The 27005-nt window shown below is 46.4% G+C and overlaps 1 protein-coding gene across 1 annotated transcript; it reads left to right on the top strand.

Annotated features, from left to right (window-relative positions):
• The first annotated feature begins 13579 nt into the window (after positions 1–13579).
• On the top strand, positions 13580–17202 carry MYC (MYC proto-oncogene, bHLH transcription factor). Its single transcript, XM_069957104.1, has 3 exons — positions 13580–13957; positions 14475–15181; positions 15563–17202. Exons 2-3 carry the CDS (start codon positions 14497–14499, stop codon positions 16153–16155), a joined length of 1278 nt encoding a protein of 425 aa, XP_069813205.1. The 5' UTR covers positions 13580–13957; positions 14475–14496; the 3' UTR covers positions 16156–17202.
• The last annotated feature ends 9803 nt before the right edge of the window (positions 17203–27005 follow it).

Below are 27005 nucleotides of genomic sequence, written 5' to 3'. Positions count from 1 at the left end.
ACAGTGACCATACCGGCCTTTATCCTGCTGGTAATGTAATGTACAGTGCCCATATTGGCCTTTATCCTGCTGGTAATGTAATGTACAGTGACCATACCGGCCTCCATCCTGCTGGTAATGTAATGTACAGTGACCATACCGGCCTTTATCCTGCTGGTAATGTAATGTACAGTGACCATACCGGCCTTCATCCTGCTGGTAATGTACTGTACAGTGACCATACCGGCCTCCATCCTGCTGGTAATGTAATGTACAGTGACCATACCGGCCTTTATCCTGCTGGTAATGTAATGTACAGTGACCATACCGGCCTTTATCCTGCTGGTAATGTAATGTACAGTGACCATATCTGCCTTCATCCTGTTCGTAATGTTCACTCCTGCAGCTCACCTTAGAGAGGACGATGCGTGAGAAGGTTCAGCGGGAGGAAGCAGCTCCAGAGGAAGAGAAAGACAGCGCAAAGGAAAAATAATCATTAATACCAAACTCCATGTAAACAGGCGAAAAACAAGAGATCTAGTTATGACTTTACAGAGAAGGGTCAGTGCTAGAGATGAAGATTCCCGAACCGAGATTTGTTCCAAACTTTACATAAAGTTGGGTTAGGTACTGACCCAAACTTTCTGCAAAGCTCGGAACAAGTTCAGAAAGATGGCGGCCGCACAAAAAAATTGTATTCTCACCTGTCTGTGCTTCCTCGATGTCCTCGGGGTCTCCGGTGTCTCCAGCCGCCTCCAGTCCATTCAGCCAATCACTGACTGAGATAAGACATCGCCACAGCCAGTAATTGGCTGAGCGGGCTGTCACCTTTGTCTCGAGAGTGACAGCCTGCTCGGCCAATCACTGACTTACTGAGACGGAACAGTTCCGAGGCCAGTAATTGTGTGATGTCCTACCACGGGTGTTACTATTGGTTACACCCTTCGTAAAATCCTGTACTTATTATGTAAAAGTGGTGATGAAGGTAGTGATAAAGTTTTGCTACTAGATGTCGCTGTATTAGATATATGTGTTTAGATGCTGCACGGCTGAAGTATGTAAAGGGTTATTGTTTGTTTGTGTGTCACATGGATCTGTGAACCTATAGAAATCTGTTCTTCTTCTCTCCTATCACCTCTCTCTTTGCTTCTTCTATTGCACTCTTCACCTACTCACAGCGCACTTTAGATACGCTGAGGAAGGAAGTCACATAGGTAGAGGTAGTGCATAGCTCTTTTGTGTTGGACATTGTAGAGAAAGGACACAGGCTAGACAGCTCTCTACAGTGGTCTTTTCTGGGCCCTGGCCCTCTGCCAGGTCCCCTGCTCTGGTCAATCTTAGTCAGAGCCCTGTATGGGTAGGAAGCAAGACAGGACACAGCTAACAGTTTTCTTCTCAGCAACGCTACGCAACACTATACAGGGTTAAACCCTCACAGGAGAGGACAAGTGAGAGACAACCTCAACCCACGCCGTGGACTAGGAGAGTCACAGTGCAGGACAGTATCCACAGACAGCAGTAAGCTAGGAATTGATCCGGATAGAGCAAAGTTGCTAAGGCCTAGGAACTCTATCTCGCAGCGCGGTTGTCAGCAGGAAATCCTCAGCATTCCGCTCATCTCAGGTAACAAGGTCTGGGGCCTGTGTCACCCTCTAGGAAGGTTCAGCCGAGTCTAGTGGGCATAATGTGGTGTGAAGACTAAAAGATCAATACACAAGCACAAGTATTCTCGTCTTCTTCTAAGTATTCTTCTACCTCATCCTTCAACATCCCGGCAGAGCAGATTCTTCGTATCTCTCAACACGCTCCACTACATTTCTATCGCAGATCTGGTTATTATATTGTTAAGTATTCGTGCACAAGTTTTATCAAGTGCTTTCTCAAGAGAAACCTATACTGTCACAGGAAGCTGTTTAACTTGCTGCACACAAGTAAGTTTCAAGTAAAACCAAGCTTATTTATGATAAAGAGACTCTGCGATTCTTCGCCCCACACCAGCACAGTGTACACTACTATCTTGGGACATTCTCCCCTTTTTGTGGGTGGCAGTTCCGATAGTCCAGGAGGGTCACGTGATATCATCCCAAGGGACCCCGTAGCAACCCGGCAGGACACTGTCCACAGGGGAAAAGGGTACAACCGGCCTTCTAAAATAAAAGCAGGTGTGCCCTCACACCTGTGTGCCCAACCGGCACTGGCGTCACGACATAACATCTTAAGGCCCGGCTGTATCTCAGCCAACCACAACCGGAGTGGCATCACACACTAACATCTAGGAAGTGACCGGACGATCCTCCGACACAACATCCTAGGGGGTCACCACAATTGTACAGGATTTTGGCAGCGCCAGGGGACACCAGGGAAGGACACCAGGAGAGCATGGACAGGTAAGTAGTGATGAGCAAATTTTTTAACCTGCACTAAAACAGCAGGTGCGGTTCGTTTAAGGTTTTAGTTCAGATGAAACCAAACTTTACGTTAAAAGTTCGGCAAACCTGCTGAACCTAATTTTTAAAAAGTTTGCTCATCTCTAGTCAATGTGGAGGTTAAAACCTGGTCTTATCCGCTGTATCACTGGTCACCCACATTTTCCTACTGCTTAGAAACCTTCTAGGGCACCACCACCAACCCAGCCCGAAGGGCTAATTGGTAACACTGGGAATCCTGGGCACTGGTGGATGGAACAGAACTTCTGGGTCCTCATTAAATTAAAGGGGTTATCCAGCGCTACAAAAACATGGCCACTTTTGCACCACTCTTGTCTCCAGTTCAGGTGTGGTCAAACCCCACCCAAACTGGAGACAAGAATGGTGCAAAAGTGGCCATGTTTTTGTAGCGCATGATAACCCCTTTAAGCCTGCTGTGTACAGGAGGCCGAGAGAAGTGCACGCATGAACGCATGATGATTTCACTCGTATGTGTATCAGCTGTCAGCAAGACGAAGGGTGGCATGGGTCCTGCCAGAGAGTTTTATTTATTTATTTTTTGGAGGGGCAGGGCTGGAAAACAAGGAAACATTTGTGCCTGATCCATTTCCTCTGTATCTTTCATTGGCCATGCATGCGTGGTCACGTCTGAACCAAGAACCAATAATAAGTCTATTCCAGTGAGGTCTCAGTGGTTGGACACCCCACTAAAATGATCTGTCTACGATTAAAAAACCCCTCTGAAATTTTTGTGCTTTTTTTAAGTTTACCAAAATTTTCAAATAGGTTCTAGAACTGGAACTCAAAAACAGCAGGCCAGGAGATGTCTTAAAGGGCTTCTCCAGGAAAGGAAATTGATTGTCTATACAAATGGAGAAGTATCAGTGTGTTACTGGTGGGAGTACCACATGCAGCCTCCAAAGAGGGTACTGCGCATGTCGCAACATTGCATCCCGTTCCCAGCAGCGATACTTAATCTACACAACTGTCTATAGTAAAGCAGCTCGGCCAATGTACATCCCCATTCCTGGTGGGTTAGATTGTAGTATCTGCACATATAGATGGCACCACATAATCGGGAGCATGGACCCCTATACCTTACTATGTGCTATGTATAATACAGTATATAGTAATTGTTATGCAGCAGAGGGGCCTTTAGGACCCCACAGACATCAAGGCCAGGTGCAGAAGCTATCCATGCACCCCCAGAGCTGCACCACCTACCTCAGGTAACTATAATGATACATTTTAGTAAGTCTGAATCTCATGAATGGTTGAGATGTTGCAATCTGTCATTGAAGAGTCATATGAAGCAAGTTCTAGCCGGAATTCACTATCACTCCATTCACGCATGCAACATGAATGAAACAAAGAGTGGAGTTGTTGGCCGAGCCCCCCCCCCCCCCCCCCCCCTCCTCGGCAAACAATCATAACCGTAGATAAATCACACTCCATCTTACTTTTACTTTCTATCTACACCACATCCAGAAGAGGCAATGGAAGGTCCCCGGAGGATATTACTCATCCCCTAGGGAATTCAGTTTACTTTAATGTGATTGCAAAAGTGCGGACGGGAGAGGGAACTCCGCCCCAGGATCTCTGGGGATCTGCTGCTGGTTTACGTCCATGTCCTGTCCATGCAAGTCCAGGTATCCATCAGATATGCGGATAGCCTTATAACTATGAGATGTTATGTAGCGGCCTACACCTGGACTGAGCCGCTTAGTAAATGAGCCCTGACCCCGCTGATCATTGCTGGATTACTGGGCCTATTATATGGCTGTCAGGGCTGCACGAACGATCACTAGATCTTGCATGCACCCTTTGCTTCTATGAACAAGTCAGCTGCACATCTCCAGTCCAGTGATATTTAAGGGGGAACTCCAGCGGAAATAATTTTCTGTCAAATCAACTACTTATCAGCTGCTGTATGTCCTGCAGGAAGTGGTGTATTCTTTGCAGTCTGACACAGTGGTCTCTGCTGCCACCTCTGTCCATGTCAGGAACTGTCCAGAGCAGCAGCAAATCCCCATAGAAAACCCCTCCTGCTCTGAACAGTTCCTGACATGGACAGAGGTGGCAGCAGAGAGCACTGTTTCAGACTGGAAAGAATACACCACTTCCTGCAGTACATACAGCAGCTGATAAGTACTGATTTTTTTTTTTTTAAATAGAAGTAAATTACAAATCTATATCTAACTTTATGACACCAGGTGATCTTTTTGCCAAGTTCCCCTTTAAGAATGCCAGAAGTCCCACCTGGGCGATACTGGCCTGTTTGGCTGATAATTGGCCTGTGTAAAAGGGCCTTTAGCTATACATAAACTTCAGCTGGGATCGATAAGAACGTCAACGTCCTGTCATCAGCAACCTGTCACAATAAATATAAAAAACATCAAAATGAAATTTTTAGGGCTCAAAAACTCTATGGTGCCCTGTAGTGATGAAACCCTTGATACTCTATAACTGAGCTATTTTGCCCTTCAGGATTCTGGAAAAGCTGGGTGACGGCCTCTGTAATGGCCATATACTAACCCTCCCTTATCCTATTTTCTGCCAGCAGAATATCCTCATTGCTTAGTTATGGTAAATCAAGCAGTGTCAGTGATGCAGCACATGATGAGTAACGTGTCAGGATTTCAAACAGGATCTGCATTCCAATGTGTGAAATCAGAGGATCAGTGCCGCCGTTCCGGGCCTTCCTCCGGCCTGAAGAGGTTAATGATACACTTTAGCCATCTGCCAGGTTACAGGAAATCATATTATCGCACATCCTCCTCTATAATAACATTACAAACATCAGGACAAATGGGACTGAAAAAAGTTAAGAATGAAACATGGAACGATTTAAAACGTTTGCAAAGTTAGGCTATGTTCACACAACGTATATTTTCGTAAAATCACCTAAAGTTACCTCTCCGTCTATAGGATACACATATACACATAGTATACGCTCCGGCCGGGATCCCCAGCGGCACCGCAAACAACTGACATGTCAGTGCATACTATGGAGCACGCTCTATAGTGTGCTGTGGGTAGTGCTGTATAATCCTTTATACAGCTCCTATGCTGACCTATGTGTCTCCATGGTAACAGACTACAAACAAACCCTATGCAGTCTGATTTTTCGGACATGTGTTACTCCACTCCATCTCCCCCCAAAATTACTGTTGGATATGACTAGGGTTTGTAGTAGTCAGTAGCTATGGAGACACATAGATCTGCATAGAAGCTGTATATATAAAACTAGGATTTGCTTTTATCACTATCACCCTGAATAAAGGGGTACTCCGACAAAAGTTATATATATTTGTAATTTACTTCTATTTAAAATCCTATAGTTTTCCCATACTTATCAGCTGCTGTATGTCCTGCAGGAAGTGATGCACAGTGCTCTTTGCTGCCACCTCTGTCCATGTCAGAAACTGTCCAGAGCAGGAGAGGTTTTCTATGGGGATTTGCTGCTGCTCTGGACAGTTCCTGACATGGACAGAGGTGGCAGCAGAGAGCACTGCGTCAGACTGGAAAGAATAGACCACTTCCTGCAGGACATACAGCAGCTGAAGTACTGGAAGACCAGAGATTTTTAAATTGAAGTAAATTACAAATCTATTTAACTTTCTGACACCAATTGATTTGAAAGAAAAAGATTCTTGCCAGAGTTCCCCTTTAAAAGAGTTATGGTTGCTAGGTAGGGTGTCCCTAAGAACTAGGTAGATTATAGAACTGTAGATTACCATTGTGACTAGAGTTGGAAGTCAGCAGTCTACATTGCAGGCTGTATGGCAGAGGCCCTGGGAACGGCGGTTGTGTAGGTTTGCTTATTTTATATGTTCTGTCCGCAATTTTGTGTGCGAAACAGCGGACAGAACTATGGACGTGTGAATAAGGCCTAAGGGGCAGGTTTGGGCTCTGATCTCAGGTCTGTATACAAGGGGGGGGGTCTGAAGTGTGGAGGCAAGGAGTTTCATCTGGAAGATTATACAAGGGCTAGCTTGTATTAAAGGGGCTACAAAAACATGGCCCCTTTCTTCCAGAGACAGCACTGCTCTTGTCTCCAGTTTGGCTGCAGGTTTTGCAACTCAGTTTTATTGAAGTGAATGGAGCTTAAAGGGGTTATTCAGCTTTACAAAAACATGGCCACTTTCCCCCTACTGTTGACTCCAGTTTGGGCGGGATTTTGAAACTCAGTTCCATTGAAGTAAATGGAGCTTAATTGCAAACTGCACCTGAACTGGAGACAACAGTAGGGGGAAAAGTGGCCATGTTTTTGTAGCGCTGGATAACCCCTTTAATGGGGGACTGGTCTAGGGTCTGTACATTGGCTGGTCTGGGGTTTTCATTTTTAAGAGGTCTGCATTTTGTAGGGGGGTCTGGGTCTGTATTTTTAGGGTGTTTGCTCTCAGCCCTGCTTTGATTAGGGTTTCTGGGGTCTATTTATTTAGGGGTCTCAGGGAATCTGTATTTATTAGCATGGTTACATAACTGGATTCACCTGCACAGCACCAGGAGCGGATGAGCTCATTATAGCAGCCGGGTTTGTAAGTTACAGAGAGAAGAGTAGAGGGTGATGTATGGCCTTTGCAAACTACAACTCCCAGCATTTCTGACAGCCAATGGTTGACAAGCTAGAATGTTATAGATTTTTTTTCATTCTCTCCATTGGGTCCCTATAGGTTATGAGGGTCCTTGACAATAGATGAATCCCATCAATCAGCTGTGATCTGTGGGGAAATGTGACAGTGAGTATTCAGTTTCCCTGCAGCTCCCCCCAGAGGGAAGGGGAAGTGTCCATTTGTATCAATGGGCAGGACAGGACAGGTCCTCCAGTGCAGGAGACCCTCTTTATAGATGCCATCTGCTCTAGTCAGGAGATGAGTGTCGTGTACAGAAGAGTTCCCCCACCCCGAGCAGCCCGGCACCACACCAGATATCAGGCAGGTAATAGGAATCTTATAGAGATAAATATACAAGGGAGCAGATAACTGGCCAAGAAGGAAGACTATCATAGTACGGCACAGAATGATGACCTACGGCTCTGTTCACATCTACGATGGAGCCTACGTAGAAAACTTCAGTGAAAGATTCCTAAGGATGGCATGGAGGAGTGAGCTAATGCCATTGAGTTACTGATGCCAATTTTAATGAGGGCATATTGGTAGTAATGTTACTTGGGGCACTCTAACCTTAAGGAGGGCACTCTGATGGCACTGTTTGAGGGATACTGTGATAATTATATTAATAAGTGCACAATGCCCGAACAACACTGTCAGGGAATTCTACTTTTATTCTGGTGGTGCTGGTAATGGGGACAGTTTGATGTAACTAATGAAGCACCTGGATGGCACTCTTGATAAGGGCATTTTGATGGTACTGGTAAGGCTATGTTTCCACATTCACATACATAATCTGAGCCTACCTGATTATGTGGCCTCTGCAATTTTGTCTAAATTGATTGTCTGGCTTCATCATGTGATCAGCATTACCAGGCTTTATCATGTGATCAGCATTTCCAGGCTTTATCATGTGATCAGCATTACCAGGCTTCATCATGTGATCAGCATTACCAGGTTTCATCATGTGATCAGTATTACCAGGCTTCATCATGTGACCAACCAGGCTACATCATGTGATCAGCATTACCAGGCTTCATCATGTGATCAGCATTACCAGGCTTTATCATGTGATCAGCATTACCAGGCTACATCTGGTGATCAGCATTACCAAGCTTCATCATGTGAGCAGCATTACCAGGCTTCATCATGGGATCAGCATTACCAGGCTACATCTGGTGATCAGCATTACCGAAGCTTCATCATGTGATCAGCATTACCAGGTTTCATCATGTGATCAGCATTACCAGGCTTCATCATGTGATCAGCATTACCAGGCTTCATCATGTGATCAGTATTACCAGGCTTCATCATATAATAAGCATTACCAGGCTTCATCATGTGATCAGCATTACCAGGCTTCATCATGTGATCAGCATTACCAGGCTTCATCATGTGATCAGCATTACCAGGCTTCATCATATAATCAGCATTACCAGGCTTCATCATGTGATCAGCATTACCAGGCTTCATCATATAATCAGCATTACCAGGCTATATCACAGATGTTTTTTCTTGTCATAAACGATCTGATGGCAATGCTAAGGCTGTGTTCACACATTGCAGTTTGATCTTAATATAGTTGCAGCACTGCATCATTTCAATAAAACAACCACAGTACTGTGACACAACTACAATAAAACTGCAACATGTGAACACGGCCTATTGGTACGGCACTATTGTATCCAGCATCTCTAACGGAACCTGTAAATGTGGACACAGCTTCATCAGAGCTGTTTTTTTTAAAGAAATTATTATTTGTTTTTGTCTGGTGCTACACGGTGACTATGGTCACATGATAGAACGTCTCCTCCGAGTTGCACAACCAAAATATCTCGAGCAGTTGCAACTTGACTGATAATTAAAAAAAAAAAAAAAACACAACCTTCGGCCCTCCAGCTGTTGCAAAACTACAATTCCCATCATGCCTGGACAACCAAAGCTAAAGCTTTGGCTATCCAGGCATGATGGGAATTGTAGTTTTGCAACAGCTGGAGGGCCGCAGGTTCCCCCATCCCTGTTCTAAATTGTTCAGCTTGTAACACTGTGAAACTTTTCTTCTTCCTGTTGAAGGTTCCTGAATATTCTGTCCTCATATTGCACACATCATTGTCCTGTACATAATATATATATATATATATATATATATATATATATATATATATATATATATATATATCCCCTCTTCACTTTCCCAATAGTAAAACCATTGTGAATTGCATCATATAAGAAGCATTAATGAAAGTAAAAGGTTAGATAGTGGTTGAGAAAGAGCCGGAGAGGCGAGAGCGGCAGCTAGGTGGCGCCAAAATCTTACAAAAAGCTGAAGAAGAGAGCAATGAGAGCGAGGGGTGCAGGAGGACAAAGGAGCAAAGAGGCAATAAGCGGCTGCTGTTACAATGTGCAATCCTGGATGCTTCTGAGCTGATTTAATGGGTCTAATGTGTACAGCGTGAGCAGCAAAGAAATAACACAAAGCACAAGTTACCATTCCAGATATTTATTACATACTTCAAACCCCTACAATGAATAGCACTGAAACACTGCAACAGACTGCAAGAGACTGCCAAGGGGGCTGCAGCTACAACCGCCATCATTCATGGGGGGGTCTGGCATCTAAAGTAGATAGATAGATAGATAAGATAGATAGATAGATAGATAGATAGATAGATAGATAGATAGATAAAGATTAATAGTGCCCCCCAACCTGCAACACTCCAGCTGTTGAAAAAAACAATTCCCACCCAGGGCAGACCACTGCACTAGACCAGGCTTAAAGGGGTTGTTCAATTTTTCTTTCAAATCAACTGGTACCAGAGATTTGTAATTTACTGCTATTAAAAAATCTTGAGTCTTCCAGTACTTATCAGCTGCTGCAGGTCCTCTAGGAAGTGGTGTATTCTTTCCAGTCTGAAACAGTGCTCTCTGCTGCCACCTCTGTCCATATCAGAAAGGTCCACAGCAGGAGAGGTTTTCTGCTGCTGCTGCTCTGGCAAGTTCCTGACATGGGCAGAGGTGGCAGCAGAGAGCAGTGTGTCAGAGTGCAGAGAATACACAACTTCCTGCAGGACATACAGCAGTTGATAAGTACTGGAAGAAATTAGATTTTTAAGTAGAATCTCTGGCACCAGTTGATTTGAAAGAAAACAATGGCCACAGGTTGGGGACCTGTGCACTAGACCATGTTGAAAGCAGTCACGGCATGATGGGAGTTGTAGTTTTGCATGAGCTCAGGGGCCACCAGTTAGGGATCGTTGATTTAGCAGGTTCACCTGTAATGCTATTTAAGAGATTGGGATCAGGTGACAAATTCAGCTCTGCTACATCTGCATATACTGTAATCATCTATTCCAGTAGTGAGAAAGACTGTCAGGGCATGCTGGGAGTTGTAGTTGTGTAACAGCTGCAGGTAGTGGGGCACAGATATAGGCTATAATATTAACCCCCCAAAAAATAAAACTTTCAGGACAGAACTTCTAAGACATCTCTACTTCTCACACTCATCTGTGCCCCCGTATCCGCCAGTAATCTTCATATGTGAGGGTGTTTAATATTTAGGCGCTGGCCTGGCGGGGACTCTCGGTTGCCATGGTGTGAGCCGGCGACACTTACATCACACATTTAATGAAAGGGTTAGAAAAACCATGTTGGCTTTCTTCCAAAAACAGCGCCACCCCTGTCTACAGACTGTGTGTGGTATTGCACGTCAACCTGGAGGAATATACCACCAAGGACTGTGATGAGGACTGGAAATAGTCTTAATAACGATCACATTTGAGCGATATTCGGCTTGTGTAAACACAGCGAGCGATCAAGCGACGAGCGAGAAATCGTTCATTTTGATCTTTCAACATGTTCTCAAATCGTCGCTTGTTAAAAATTCGCAGATGGCTTCGTGTAAACAGTCTTTCAAAGATTCACCCTATGTGAAAGATGGGCTTAAGCGATCTTAAAAACGATCGCAATAACGATTTTTCTAACAAATTTTCTAACGATTTATTCTTCTAAACGCTGATCGTTATAAAAACCAAATCGTTGCTTCAAAATTGGTAAACGATCGATTGGGCGAATTATCGCTTTGTGTAAATGCAGCATAAGTGATAACCAACCTGCGGCTTGCCAGCTGTTACTAAAGACTTCCCAGCATGCTCTGATTTGACCATCAGGGCATGCTGGGAGTTGTAGTTATGCAACAGCCACAGGTTGCTGAAGGGTAATGTACACAAGGCATAGTGGAGTGACTGCTACCTCAGTGTAAAGGACGGCTGTCCCTTTAAGGAGCTGTCTCCCTGTGGGACTCTTTCATCCTACTGTTTGCTCACCTCTTCTTTCCTCTTGTTTGGGAGCAGGGAGTTTGGCCATTTTCCTGGAATGATAATCCAGCTTCATCCTTCCTCACCCTGAATTACCTTAGTCACCAAGTGAGGTCTGTGCACTGCGATCGCTCACCGCCCTGCCCCTCCCCCTCCAACACTAGGGGGCGATGTTGCTTCATGAATGCGTCCTAGGAGTGGTCGCATCATAGGAAACCATGGAAGCCTAGCCTGATCTTGTCACTTTGCTTACACACAATGGAAGACTCCCAGGGGCTGGCGTAAACTACGAACGATCGATCGATCGATAGATAGATAGATAGATAGATAGATAGATAGATAGATAGATAATATGTAAGATGTCGCAGAAGAAATAGAATGTCCCTTTAAGCAGAAAGTGACATTGTGGTTTAGTAGCTGGATTCCTGCGGTGTTTTATGAATGAAGATTGTAGTGACACATGGGCGGTCTGTCCTCTGCCCTCCGCTCTTACATGACACAGCCACCAGTTTAACCCCATGCGATTGCATTACTGCATGGCCATAAGGGGTTATACTGCTGCACTTAGGGGAGTGTTCACATATTCAGGTCTTTAATGCATTACAATGACTGAATCCAAAGATGAGAAAGGGAAGGACATGCAGAAAAGAAAGACTACAAAAACTGCAAGAAAAACCTGAATGTGTGAACATACGCCAAGGGCGCTCTTACCTGCAGCACCGCCACTTGCGATTCTGGCAGGTGAGATTTGGACTGATTTGCCAGTGATAGCCGGGGGGCCACTTGCCCTTGCAATTCACCAATAATTTTGTGTTGCACCTGGACCTGCCTGCAATTTTTGAATCGCAAAAGTTAGTCGCCATCCCTAGCACTGCTTGTAGGAGCCGACTTATAGGGTCAGACTCAACGAAGAGATATAATAACTAGAGATGAGCGAACCGGGTTCGAGTCGATCCGAACCCGAACATTCAGAATTTGATTAGCTGGGGCTGCTGAACTTGGATAAAGCTCTAAGGTTGTCTGGAAAACATGGATACAGCCAGCGACTATATCCATGATTTCCACATAGCCTTAGGGCTTTATCCAACTTCAAGCTAATCAAATGCCGAAAGTTCGGGTTCGGATGGACTCGAGAATGCTAGAGGTTCGCTCATCTCTAATAATAACCTGCATTTATCTACAGAAGGCAGCTGATACATTATACATTATCAGGGCAGCCACAGTTATCTATGGAAGCCATGATGGGCATACATTATAAATGGTTGGTGTATCTGTATCTATAAAACACGTAGGGAAATGCTAATAATGACTATATATATATATATATATATATATATATATATATAGTTAGGATGCCTAATGATAGATATACATTATACATGAACAGGGCACCTACATTTATTTATCTATAGGGGATATGTAGGTTATGTTATAATATACAGGGTGTGATCCTTTTATATGACCCTGAGGGCATGTATACACTATATATGATTAGGATGCCTGGTAATAGATATACATTATACATGGTCAGGGACATGTAGGTTCTATGATATATATACGTTATATGATGGCATGTATACACTACATATGGTTAGGGTGTCTGTATCTATAACATAGATGTAGGGTAATGCTGCTGATGGATATACATTATACATGGTCAGGGACATGTAGGTTATATGATATATATATATATATATATATATAATGCTGCTGATGGATATACATTATACATGGTCAGGGTAGGTTATATGATACATATATATGCTATATGATGGCATGTATACACTATATATGATTAGGATGCCTGATAATAGATATACATTATACATGGTCAGGGCCCATACATTTATCTATAGGGGACATGTAGGTGATATGGATATATATCATGGCCTGTATACCCTGCCCATAGCTCTGGATTCTTATATCACTGAGATAGGAAACAGTTAATCTTTCACCGCATCCACCCAGGAGAAAGTGTTGGTGCAGGAAGTGTGAGCGCCCCCTGGCGGCCAGTGTCCCGGGCTCTGCGCCATAACCCGATCACTTCCAGTAATTGTGCCTCATAGGAGCCCGTTACATGCCATGACCTCACCTATATCCGGGCACGAGGGGACTACGACTCCCGCCGTCCGCGCCCTGTACACTCTGACTGGCTCCGGCGCCGTCTCCAGGCAACAGCGCTAACGGCTTCGGAATATTTACAAATATAGAACGTTTGGAGAACTGTTGGTTACAATGTAGCAGAGCGGGACACGTGACCGTCCGCTCTGCCCGCAGCTGATGCCAGGGAGCCGGCCCCGCCCAGACACCCCGCAGCAGCTCGCAGACAAGGGGCTAACCCCACGCCCGGCTCTGTAGTACATTACCGCACACACACACGCCGAAACCCCGCCCACTTTCCCCCGCCCTCTTGATTTGGCGCGAACAGGCCGGCTCGGGGGGTATATATAGCCCGCTCCCTGCGCTCAGCTCCACTTTGTGCTGTGGAGTCTGCGGCAGCGAGCTCGGTGCTCAGCCCGGATCTAGGGGGGAGGGCGGCTGCGGCTTCTGCTTCTGGATTGTTTGGATTATTATAATAAATCTACGACAAGTGACCCGACTGGATTAGTGGCTTGGAGTGTGCGGGGTAAGGATCCCGGCTTCTATTCTTCACCCCATCCGGATTGTCCCGATCTTGGGAGCTGTCAGTGTGTTTAGAGGCTGTCACTGATTCTATAGGGGGGCTGTCAGTATTAGGGGTGCTGACATCTGACAGTGTGGTAATGGGGTGGGGGCTTCAGATCTGTCATAGTGCAGGGGTCTGCATGGTGGGTTGCCCTTTAAATGGCTGTCTGGCTGTCAGTGTGGCAGCTCTGGATGTGGCTTTTTGGGGCCGGTGTAGTATTGCGGGGCTGTACTGGTCTCCATGTGATTCCTCCGCCCCGCACAGCCGGCTTTTTCCTGGAAGGTGCCCGGCTGACACTCAGCCCTTTGTTCCCGGGGAAAGTTTTTGGGCTGCGATCTATCACTGCCATGCTAGTTGAGCCCCCCTCCCATCCCTTTCCATAGCAGGTAGTGACAGATCAGGCTTTGTTACTGTCAGGACTTCTTTTAAAGGTTCCTTCCAGTCTGATCACATGTCCGTCTTCTTCTCCTCCTCGCAGGTCTTCCGTAAAGGAGTACAAAATGCCTTTGAACTCCAACTACCCGAGCAGGAATTACGACCTGGATTATGACACTATGCAACCTGTCTTCTACTTTGACGAAGACGAGAATTTCTACCAGCAGCAGTACAACCGTCTGCAGCCCCCGGCCCCCAGCGAGGACATCTGGAAGAAGTTTGAGCTCTTGCCCACCCCGCCACGCTCTCCCAGCCGCCGTCCCAGCTTCTCCAGCCTTTTTCCATCTACTGACCAGCTGGAGCTGGTCACAGAGTTCCTGGGAGGGGACATGGTGAACCAAAGCTTCATCTGTGACCAGGACGACGAGACGTTCGTCAAGTCCATCATCATCCAGGACTGTATGTGGAGCGGCTTTTCGGCAGCGGCCAAGCTGGAGAAAGTGGTGTCGGAAAAGCTGGCGTCTTACCAGGCTTCTAGGAAGGAGAGTTCTTTATCCTCCCAAAACCAACAGCCGCAGCAGCAGAGCCCGCAGAAGTCTCCTACCTGCCAGGGGAACCTCAGCCCCATAGGAACCAGTAGGACCAGCAATGGATACCTACAGGATCCCAGTTCTGAATGCATAGACCCTTCGGTGGTCTTCCCTTACCCATTGAATGACACCATTTCCAAAGTTGGCTCTCAATGTTTGGTTCAGGAGCTGAATATGGAAACGCCACCCATCAGCATCAATGGCTGCAGCTCCGAATCTGGTGAGTACAGTACAAGAGTTACTCTAGCCTACAACTGCTGCATTGCCTATTTGGGGTGGGGTGGGTAGTTTTGATCATGAAGCCATTGACTGTGCCCAATGTTGGCGTAAGGGGAGGGGTCCCTGTAGTGGCAGATAGCTCAGCCCGTTCATCCTTGATCTTTCACAGCTGTTGGAAGTTGTCGCTTTGTAGATCTGCAGCACTGCAGTAGTGGGTGGGGTTTCCAGTGAAAGTGGTTTGGGCAATGAATGATAGTTTAGGGCAGAGAGGCGGCACGCTTTCTAAGAATGCTACGGCCAATGACTTATCTCTCGACTTGTTCTTTGTCAGCTCGTGCAACGCTCAGCATTACTAACTTGTGTTTTATTATCTCTTTACTAGAAGACGAACAGGAGGATGAGGATGAAGAAGAAGAGGAGGAGGACGACGAGGAGGAAGAAGAAGAGATTGATGTGGTCACCGTGGAGAAAAGATATACTGCATCCAAGAAGCCCGACTCCTACTCCCACCAGTCCAGACCCCACCACAGCCCCGTAGTCTTGAAAAGGTGTCATGTGAATATCCACCAGCACAACTACGCGGCGCCTCCCTCAACAAAAGTGGACTATCCCTCTTCCAAAAGGGCCAAGCTAGAAAGCAACGCCAGAGTCCTCAAACAGATCAGCAACAACCGCAAGTGCTCCAGCCCCAGGTCGTCGGACAGCGAGGAGAACGACAAGCGGCGGACGCACAACGTCCTGGAGCGCCAGAGGCGAAACGAACTCAAACTGAGTTTCTTTGCTCTCAGAGACCAGATCCCCGAAGTAGCCAATAACGAGAAAGCCCCCAAAGTTGTCATCCTCAAAAAGGCGACGGAATACGTCATCTCCATGCAGGAAGACGAGCGGAGACTCCTACGGGAGCACGAACAGTTAAAACTCAAAAGAGAACAATTAAAACAGAAACTCAAACAGCTCAAGAGCTCGAGTTTGTGAACTTTCTATAGAATATCCTATAAGACTTTAATTTTAGTCTTTTTTTTTTTCTTTTTTTTTGGAACTGTGACAGTCTATTTCAAGGTTGTCTTCTCGAAAAATCCTCCCAAGATCTTTGTAGACTTTATGGACAAATGCATGCAAAAAAAGGATTGAGATAAAAAAACAAAAACTACACAACCTTGGCTTGGTCTTCGATAAAAAAAGATTTTGCCAGCACCTTAATACTGCCTCAATATATGAATGAGTATACGGGAATACAGAACTTTTTTTTTTTTTGTTTCTTGTTTGTTTGCTTGAGGAAGCAAATGTTAGTTTGTTTTTACATATCTTTGTATTTAAAACCTTTATTTTTCTTATAAACAGATTCCTGAAGTTTTGCTCTAAATAGCTTTACAATGATTATATGCGACGTTGCTGACGTGTAATAATATCCTTAACAAAATCTTTATAGATGTAACTTGTATTAATACTTCACTTCTAACAACTGGCAAAAAAAAGAGAGAGAGAGAGGGGGGGCACAGTTTAACATCCCCGCTTGTTTCCTGCCATTATGCCTATAAGTAAACTTTTTGGTTTTGTTTCATATTTAAATATTCTATTATAAAAAAGAAAAAAGTTGTCATTTGGTTCATATTTCTATATTTTGATTTGAGAAAAAAAGTTGCAAATTCTGAAGACCTGATGAAGAATTAAGAAGGTGCTGACCAACATGTCGTCACTTCGATCTGTGATTTCATGTAAAACCGACTTTTCCCCCTTTAGTCTTGAGGTTGACTTCCCCCTTAAAGTGGTTTGTCTTCGAGGGATGAAAGGGGGAAAAAGGTTCTCGATTGGGTTTGTTCTCCTATATTGATTCTCTTAATGATATTATAACATGCTGGCGGTCTCAAAAAGAAATTCATCAATGTCTCTTTACAAGGCTTGTTTGCTTAAATTAAACTATAGATATTGGGCTGTGCCCAGGTTGATATAGTAGCCTTTAACGTGGCAAGCTGTTTGGAATAAGCTTCAGAAAATAAAACAAAAAAATCAATTTAAACAGTACTTTATTGGTGCTTCTTGTGTTTTAAAATGTGTAAGTACTACCATATCACTGGCAGGGTATACTGTGTTGGGTTCCAAGTAGAGTAGATCAGTGGTGGGCAACCTGTGGTCCTCCCAGTTATTGCCAGACTACTATTCCTATCATGCCAAAGCTTTGGCTGTCCAAGCATGATGGGAATTGTAGTTTTGCAACAGCTGGAGGGCCCGGGTTCCCTTTGGAGCAGATAAAGGGTGTTGATCGGAGATGCTGAGCTGTTCAGCATTGTTCTCCAAACTCTTGGTATTTGACTCCCTGCAGAAGCTGGATGCATCCCTAGTGAGTCCTGGAAGAATTGGATACAGCTATGGCCGAGACTTTGGAGAACATTACCGAACCTGACCAGTTCGGCATCTCCACTGGTGGTCAGCAAGACCAACCAGATGGATCCAGTGTCTTAAACTTTCCATAGTCTTCAGTTTTGGCTGACGGATGACTAGCTTGACATCTGTGGCTCTTTAGCTGTTTGCATAACTACAACACTCGTAGGTCAGATCATTATGGGAGTTGTAGTTTCGGATCAGCTGTGGAGCCACAAGATGGGAAAACTGACCATAGAGCAATGGTTCCTGTGGGTCACCAGTTACTAAGCTATAACCCTAACAGTGCCAGCTGTCAGGACATGCTAGGGGTTAGTTTTGATAATATGCAAGTTCTGCTAGTTTATTATAATACAAGTGACACCAGGTATGTACCTGATGTCACCTGCACTATAATAAACTAGCAGAACTAACTTGGTGAGTGTCGGGTCCTAACTGTCTACTACCTTCGAAGTGCCATCCTCTTCACATCTACCAAGTTTTCATGGATTCTTGACAGCTCTTGTTCTAGCTGTTGCAAAACTACAACTCCCAGCGTGCTGGGAGTTGTGGCTTTGCAACGGCTAGGGAGCTATAGGTTGCTGTTCACAGCTTTAAGCGTAGCCATGTTTTTATGGGTGTAAATGTTGTCTGAGGATTTAGTAAACCAATAAAATACAATCTAATGTGATGAACATGAATGTTCTGCCATGTAGGTGACCTGTTACTATAATGGCATGTGCCGCCAAACCATGGGAAAGCAAACAGAGTCTATACATGTGTCTTGTGTAATACTCCAGTAGTTCTCCGGTCTTAGATCGGAGCTCCTGTGACTTGTCGTGTTACCGTCTCCAGTTAAAGTTCAGTAAGTAATTCCAGGTCATCAGTTTTGGCACAATCTGATACTATTAACCATAGAGGCTGACTGTAATAAGCAAATACAGGCTGTTCCTGCAGAGAAATGTTCAATGACCCTCAACTATTGTGTAAAGACTCTTTACTTGTCTGGAGGTGAAAGTGTAGAGGAGACAGGTGTTCCCCGGAGCTGCGCTCGCTCATACCGCACTGGTGTCCAATGAGCGTCCGAGCCGACCTCACCAGTGCTCTGTTTGTGATAGTGCAGCTGTTGTAGAGGAGGGAGGGGGGCAACAGCTGGTGGTCACATCATGTAACACGGACGTCGTGAGAAGAGTGGTGGTGGCAGGTGTAAACTGGAGGAACCCAACTGCGAGGAAGCTGCAGAAGGGATAAGTAAGGGTGTCATTGTATGGACACCCCCCCCCCCCTCCCCCTTATCTCCATGCGTATAGTGTGGTGAGTATCTCCAGCCATGGACCATGTATAGGACCAGTAATTGCCCCTGTTACTAACCCAGTACTCGTCCTCTGTTCTTTCCAGACTAGTCTTCTGGTCGTATGTTTGCAGCTTGGTAGCCATGTCTATATATGACATCTATTCCAGTCCCTCCATACCTATATAATTGCCATCTCCCCTGCCCCCCTTCCCACCACCAACAGATGCAGATGACATCTCACCAGATCTAACCCCCCCATTAATGCTCATTAGCCTGTGTTCACATACATTGCTGTTTCATTGCAATGTGTGAAGATAGGATGACCCCTATCCCTTGATCCCCCCCCCCCCCCCCCTCCATACACATTAAGGGCCCTATTCCACGGGACGATTATCGTCCAGATAATCATTAACAATCTCAAACGACCGCTATTGCGAACGACCTGAAATCGTTCACCCAGTTACACGGAACTATGATCACTACTTATGATCGTTCTTGTGGTCGTCGCTACTGCAAACGATTGAACGACGTCTTATTTCATGCAAACAAGCAACGATAAAAATAGGTCCAGGTGGCATAAAGGGATCAACGATTTCTTGTTCATCGTTTAATCGTTAACTGCTAATCAACCAAACAATTATCGCTTTGTTCCAAATGATTTAACGATTATCCGAGTGATAATAGTCCCGTGGAATAGGGCCCTACATAGGGCTACATAGGAATTCTAGGTTGTGCATACACCACGCTGCAGAACTCCATACAAGTGAATAGAGTGACATTGTGACCCACACGTGGCCATGACCCTGTAGTCCCAGGTGTAGCCCATTTGGACCACATCTACCTCTCCCGATCCTCCATACACATGAATGCTTGTCCAGCCAACACCTATCTCTACATGGGAACACTGCTGACACCGGTTCCTCCCAATCCCCCCATAGACGTGAACACTTGTTTGGAAAATACCTGTATCTACCGATCTCTTATATACATGAATACTAGTTCAGCCGCCGCCTAACTTTTCCTATCCCCAACCACACTTGAGATCACTCAGCCAGCAGCTAGATGATGAAGACGATGGTCTAGTCGGAGATTAAGCCTTCATGGTTGTATCACGGTGCCTATTGCTGCCCATTCTGTGCCTACAATGGTTTTTCCCACAAATTTTGCAAGCCCAAAATAGGGGAGAATCCAGTACCCCATGGAGGTTCCATAGAGGCCCGCAGAGTAGTATGGGCCTCTGGGACCTCATTTTGCCGTCATGAACTTTTTGGGTAAATTGCAAGAATCGGGAATACAGTAAAGTGCGATATTTTTCCTCCGGTAAGGAGCGCCTCTCGCTACATTCCAGGAATAGTAAAAAAAAAAGAAAATAGAAAAATGCATTTTTAACAAGGGAGCGCATCTGTATCTGTCCCTCTGCCAAAGTAAAGCACTGAATGTTACATCATCGCGAACGCTGAATGTCCGGCTTTACTATTTCCACCCAAAAATAGCCTGCGTGTACCTGGGAAGGTTTTCAGGAATACTTGGGTGTCAGGTGGAGGGGTGTAACTATAGGGATTCATCGGGAGCAGGGGTTAGGTTACCCCTTAATTTAGGTGATCTCTCTCTCTCTCTCTCTCTCTCTCTGAATGTAGATTAGTTGTTAATAGAGAAGACAGAACGTCCTCAGGTCCTCTGAACAGCTGGTGAGAATGAAATCCTAAGAATGTTCTGTTATCACAATCAAATTTGTTATTTCAACACTTAAAGTGTCACACAGCGGAGGATGGAGGAGCAGACTGGGGTCTGAAGGTCGGCAGATGGAGGAGCAGACTGGGGTGCGAGGGCTGGCGAATGGAGGAGAACACTGGGGTCTGAAGGTCGGCGGATGGAGGAGCATACTGGGGTGCGAGGGCTGGCGAATGGAGGAGAACACTGGGGTGCGAGGGCCGGCGGATGGAGGAGAACACTGGGGTGCGAGGGCTGGCGAATGGAGGAGAACACTGGGGTGCAAGGGCCGGCGGATGGAGGAGAACACTGGGGTGCGAGGCCTGGCGGATGGAGAATACTGGGGTGCGAGGCCTGGCGGATGGAGGAGCATACTGGGGTGCGAGGGCTGGCGGATGGAGGAGAACACTGGGGTGCGAGGGCTGGCGAATGGAGGAGAACACTGGGGTGCAAGGGCCGGCGGATGGAGGAGAACACTGGGGTGCGAGGCCTGGCGGATGGAGAATACTGGGGTGCGAGGCCTGGCGGATGGAGGAGAACACTGGGGTGCGAGGGCCGGCGGATGGAGGAGAACACTGGGGTGCGAGGGCCGGCGGATGGAGGAGAACACTGGGGTGCGAGGCCTGGCGGATGGAGGAGCAGACTGGGGTGCGAGGCCTGGCGGATGGAGAATACTGGGGTGCGAGGCCTGGCGGATGGAGGAGCAGACTGGGGTGCGAGGCCTGGCGGATGGAGGAGCAGACTGGGGTGCGAGGCCTGGCGGATGGAGGAGAATACTGGGGTGCGAGGCCTGGCGGATGGAGGAGCAGACTGGGGTGCGAGGCCTGGCGGATGGAGGAGCAGACTGGGGTGCGTGGGGCAGTGTCTGGAGGAGCAGACTGGGGTGCGTGGGGCAGTGTCTGGAGAAGCGGACAGGGGTGCGGGGGCAGTGTCTGGAGAAGCGGACAGGGGTGAAGGGGGCAGTGTCTGGAGGAGCGGACAGGGGTGCGGGGGGCAGTGTCTGGAGGAGCGGACAGGGGTGTGGGGGGCAGTGTCTGGAGGAGCAGGCAGGGGTGCGGGGGGCAGTGTCTGGAGGAGCGGACAGGGGTGTGGGGGGCAGTGTCTGGAGGAACGGGTGTGGGGGGCAGTGTCTGGAGGAACGGACAGGGGTGTAGGGGGCAGTGTCTGGAGGAGCGGGTGTGGGGGGCCGTGTCTGGAGGAGCGGACAGGGGTGGGGGGGGCCGGGTCTGGAGGAGCGGACAGGGGTGCGGGGGGCAGTGTCTGGAGGAGCGGGTGTGGGGGGCAGTGTCTGGAGGAGTGGACAGGGGTGTGGGGGGCCGTGTCTGGAGGAGCGGACAGGGGTGCGGGGGGCAGTGTCTGGAGGAGCGGGTGTGGGGGGCAGTGTCTGGAGGAGTGGACAGGGGTGTGGGGGGCCGTGTCTGGAGGAGCGGACAGGGGTGCGGGGGGCAGTGTCTGGAGGAGCGGGTGTGGGGGGCAGTGTCTGGAGGAGCGGACAGGGGTGCGGGGGGCTGTGTCTGGAGGAGTGGGTGTGGGGGGCAGTGTCTGGAGGAGCGGACAGGGGTGCGGGGGGCCGTGTCTGGAGGAGCGGGTGCGGGGGTCAGTGTCTGGAGGAGTGGGTGCGGGGGGCAGTGTCTGGAGGAGTGGGTGCGGGGGGCAGTGTCTGGAGGAGCGGACAGGGGTGCGGGGGGCCGTGTCTGGAGGAGTGGGTGCGGGGGGCAGTGTCTGGAGGAGCGGGTGCGGGGGGCCGTGTCTGGAGGAGTGGGTGCGGGGGGCAGTGTCTGGAGGAGTGGGTGTTGGGGGCAGTGTCTGGAGGAGCGGACAGGGGTGCAGGGGGCCGAGTCTGGAGGAGCGGACAGGGGTGTAGGGGGCAGTGTCTGGAGGAGCGGTGTGGGGGGCAGTGTCTGGAGGAGCGGGTGTGGGGGGCCGTGTCTGGAGGAGCGGACAGGGGTGCGGGGGGCAGTGTGTGGAGGAGCGGACAGGGGTGCGGGGGGCAGTGTGTGGAGGAGCGGACAGGGGTGCGGGGGGCAGTGTGTGGAGGAGCGGACAGGGGTGCGGGGGGCAGTGTGTGGAGGAGCGGACAGGGGTGCGGGGGGCAGTGTCTGGAGGAGCGGACAGGGGTGCGGGGGGCAGTGTGTGGAGGAGCGGACAGGGGTGCGGGGGGCAGTGTCTGGAGGAGCGGGTGTGGGGGGCAGTGTCTGGAGGAGTGGGTGCGGGGCTCAGCTCCATGACAGGCCAGCAGCTGATGTTACGAGAGGCCGGGAATCTCGTTATTCTGTGAAATCTAGGAAACAGCTGGACGGTTTAGGAAATGTGAATCTTCGGGGATTCCGCCGGGTTTGCTTTTAATTACGTCGCAGATCAAAATTTTCAGAGTAGACTGGATTAGATGGGTGACAATAACTGGAAATTATGTCCAGAGACAAGGCTAGGGTATCTAAGCACCAACATATTCTGAAGCGCTGTACAGAGTCACCATGGTAAGCCATGCTGTTTTAGGGCCGGGGTATCTAAGCCACATGGCATTACTCTCCGCATCATGTAAAGATAATTGACTTCCTTATGAAATAGCTGCTTCCAAGCTACTGTATCTAAACCTATCATGTGTGATACTGTGCTGCTGAGCCAGTGTATCTAACCTTATCTTATGTCATTGTCCGGATGAGGCAGTATACGTCTAGTACCATATGTGATACTGCCTGCTGATCTTTTATAGTGAAAACTGGTGTATGATACTACCCTGCATAATTGTTGTATCTACCAATCCTGTGTCACTGTATCTAAGCTTATCATAAGTTATACAGTGCTAGTAAGCAGTTGTATCTAGCCTGTTATCTGTGTTACTGCACTGCTTGTAGTCACTGTATCTAAACCCATCATGTATAATACAGTGTGGCTATTTTGTTATATCTATGTCTATCGTGTATCACATTACTGCTGAGTCATTGTATCTAAGCTGATCATGTGTGTCACTATATCTAAGCATTTCATGTGATACTGCATAGTGTATCTAAACCCATCATGTATAATACAGTGTGGCTATTTTGTTATATCTATGTCTATCGTGTATCACATTACTGCTGAGTCATTGTATCTAAGCCAATCATGTGTGTCACTATATCTAAGCCTATCATTAGTGATACAGTTCTAATAAACAGTTTTATCCATCCTATATGTATTATTGCACTGCAGAGTCATTGTATCTAAGCCAGTCATGTGATACTGCATAGTGTATCTAAACCCATCATAAATAATACAGTGTGGCTTTGCTGTTATATCTATGTCTATTATATGTCACCATACTGCTGATCCAGTGTATCTAAGCCCATCATGTGTGATACACTCTTTAGGTAGGTATGATGCCGAGTACAGTATCTCAGCTTATTTGTGAGATACTCTCTGATGGAGCACTACATTCCCCATCATGGACAGTGGGAGGCGTACAATGGGCGATCTCTAGGACCCCCTCAGCACTGGTCACAGCTGGAGGGTCCGCCAGTGAATGGTTATCACCTACAGGAGGCACCGCCTGCAGTCACATTGGTTTTATATAGATGTACCCCACCTTCCTATCTGCTACCAGGCCCAAAGTCATCAGCATGGAATTCACTCCAAGTGGCCACTATCATCCTCCTTAGCATTTATGGACTGTGCCTTTAAGGCTTGTTTAGAGTATTTGTCACATTCCAGACACAATGCACAGAGAACAAACCATTGTGAGGATCAGCGAGGCCTCCGGCTATAATGTAGAGTCCCATTGACTTATGGATGTCCATACAGGACCACGAAGCTGATCATCCTGATAATACTGAGGGTTATCCCCCCTATGTGTTTTGTAGGTGACATCTATTAGATGGGGGGGGGTCTGAGGACTGGCATTAGTCTAGCCGAGAGATCCTATATGATAGTATTATTTGGGTACAGTACATTAGATCAACTCTATATGGTGGTATTATCTCTCTAGTATATGGCATCTCTATAGTATAAGCTCTTTAGGTGTATATTGTATGGGTACAGTTTATTTTATGGACACTATATGGTGGAATTATTTTTGCAGTATATGGCAGTATTATAAGGTTGTGGTATTTGTATATAGTATACTATAGAGGTATTGCTGTATACGTTAGTATAAACTACTTTGCAGTATATGGCGGTATTATTTGGATATGGTATATAGTAGTATTATTATTGCAATATATGGCAGTATTATATTGCCTCTTTACTGGTGTATTATTTGGAATACGATATATGCTAGTATTATCTTTATAGTATATGGCATTATTATGCAGTTTTATCAGTTTTATCTGGACATGGTATATTATAAAGGCACTGTATTAACTTTACAAGATATAACAGTATCAGGTGGACTCTTTAAGACTATTATTTGGATGTGGTACTTATATAGGCACTCTATGTCAGTAACTTGCTGACCCCAGTTGTATTATCTGGACATGGTATATTATGTAGGCATTGTACAGTAGTAATATTTTTGCTGAATATAGCAGTATTATGTATTCTTTGGATGCGGTATTTATATAGGCACAGCATGGTAGTATTATCTGTACAGTGCTAACTCTTTAGGTAGTATTATCTGCACATGGTATATTGGTGATTGCATAGTAGTATTATCTGTACATGTTATATAGGCATTGTACAGTAGTATTATCTTTGCTGAATATAGCAGTATTATGTATTCTTTGGATGTGGTATTTATATGGTAGTATTATCTGTACAGTGCTGACTCTTTAAGGTAGTACTATCTGGACATGGTATATTATATTGGTATTCACATTGTACGGTAGTATTATCTTTGCCAGATATAGCAGTATTATGTATTCTTTGGATGTGGTATTTATATGGTAGTATTACCTGTACAGTGCTGACTCTTTAAGGTAGTACTATCTGGACATGGTATATTATATTGGTATTGTACAGTAGTATTATCTTTGCAGGATATGGCTATGTTCACACAACATATCTTTTCGTAAAAGTACAGTTGTTGTTGCAATCGGCAACAACGTCTGTACTTGTTACGAAAAGATACGTTGCCTTGTCCCCTATGGAATCCCGGCCACAGCGTACACATAGTATACGCTCCGGCCGGGATCTCTCATGGCGCCGTAGAAAACTGACGTGTCCGGATCACGGAACGCCCAGTCTCTTACGATGTGTGAACATAGTCTATAGCAATATTATGTATTGTTTGGATGTGGTCTATAGGCCCTATATAGTATTATCTTGGCATTATATGGCAGCATTACATGAGCTGAATTACTGTCCATAGCCCTGTTGTCTCATCATCTACCGCTTCCCTGTAATTTTGGGCTAAATGAGATATACCCTGGCTAATAAATCTCCCCCTATAGGTTCCATGGTTCCTGTATTTAAGGTGTGATCTATCTGACTACAGGCACAGACAGGATTCTAGCAGTAAGTTGGCGTGGAAGCTTCCAGCCCACACGCATGACAGGCCTTTGTGTGCAGGCTGCTGGAGCTGCGGCCTCTCGGCGCACACGCTTTACATGATAATCGCTCCCAGTTTGCTCTGCACCTTTTAAAAAGAGCGGCAATCTCCCCATAGATCAGTCAGCCTCCAGTATCTGTGGCCATCTAATCTCTGTGACAGCCTCCAGAGGAAAGACTGAACAAAGGATACCCTTGTATATTGCAATGCTAAGCAGCTTTTTACTGCCAACTGGTGCAGAAAATGCACTGCCCAAGCAAAAGGCTGGTTTTCAGCCTCAGCACACTGTCACTATGCAGCGATGGATATGTATTAATCTATGGGGGGACGGGAGGCAGGAAAATTCTATATACGTGGTCCTCAAAGGGTGTGGGGGGGGAGACTTTGATCTGTTGTACCCAATAGGCAGCAGATGGATGAAAGGGTGATAAATGGGAGGGATCCGAAAGTGATAATGGGAGGGATAGAAAGGGTTAAAAAACAAACAAAAAAAAGGTAAAATATGTAAGCTGTCTAATAGTAAGGAAGGTTGTATGGTGAAGCCATAGCAAATTACTTACAAATTAATTAATTATACTGGAGGCAGACCAGGCAGCTGCTTTAGGGCTCCTGGAAAGATGGGGCTCAGTCTTATGTTACTGGCAACTAGGTGGGAAGAACCAATGCAGAATTATATTGATAGCAACAAGGAAGTAGGGAATTAGCTCCGAAGGCTAAAACAAGGCTCAACCTTAATGTGGACAGAGCCTTATCAATAATTAGAGACGTTATCCAGTATAAGAACAAAACAGAGCTGCTATCTTCCAGAAACAGCGCCACTCTTGTCCTCAGGTTGTGTAGCTCAGTTAATTGTGTAGTTCAGTTTAATTAAGGCGAATGGAGCCGTGTTGTAATGCAACACAAAACGTGAGGATAGAGGTGGCGCTGTTTTTGGGAAGAAAGCAGCTATGTCTTCCCTTTTAGATCCCCTAGACATTTGCATTAAAAGTGATTGGATGCTAT

Source organism: Dendropsophus ebraccatus, chromosome 2 (assembly GCF_027789765.1).
Source record: "Dendropsophus ebraccatus isolate aDenEbr1 chromosome 2, aDenEbr1.pat, whole genome shotgun sequence".
Lineage (NCBI taxonomy): Eukaryota > Metazoa > Chordata > Amphibia > Anura > Hylidae > Dendropsophus > Dendropsophus ebraccatus.
This window is presented reverse-complemented; position numbering and strand designations above follow the sequence as displayed.

Coding starts and splice junctions, on each gene's coding strand:
- MYC (XM_069957104.1), top strand. CDS start 14,497: ATGCCTTTGAACTCCAACTACCCGAGCAGGAATTACGACCTGGATTAT. Junction 15,182..15,562: donor TGGCTGCAGCTCCGAATCTG/GTGAGTACAGTA, acceptor TCTCTTTACTAG/AAGACGAACAGGAGGATGAG.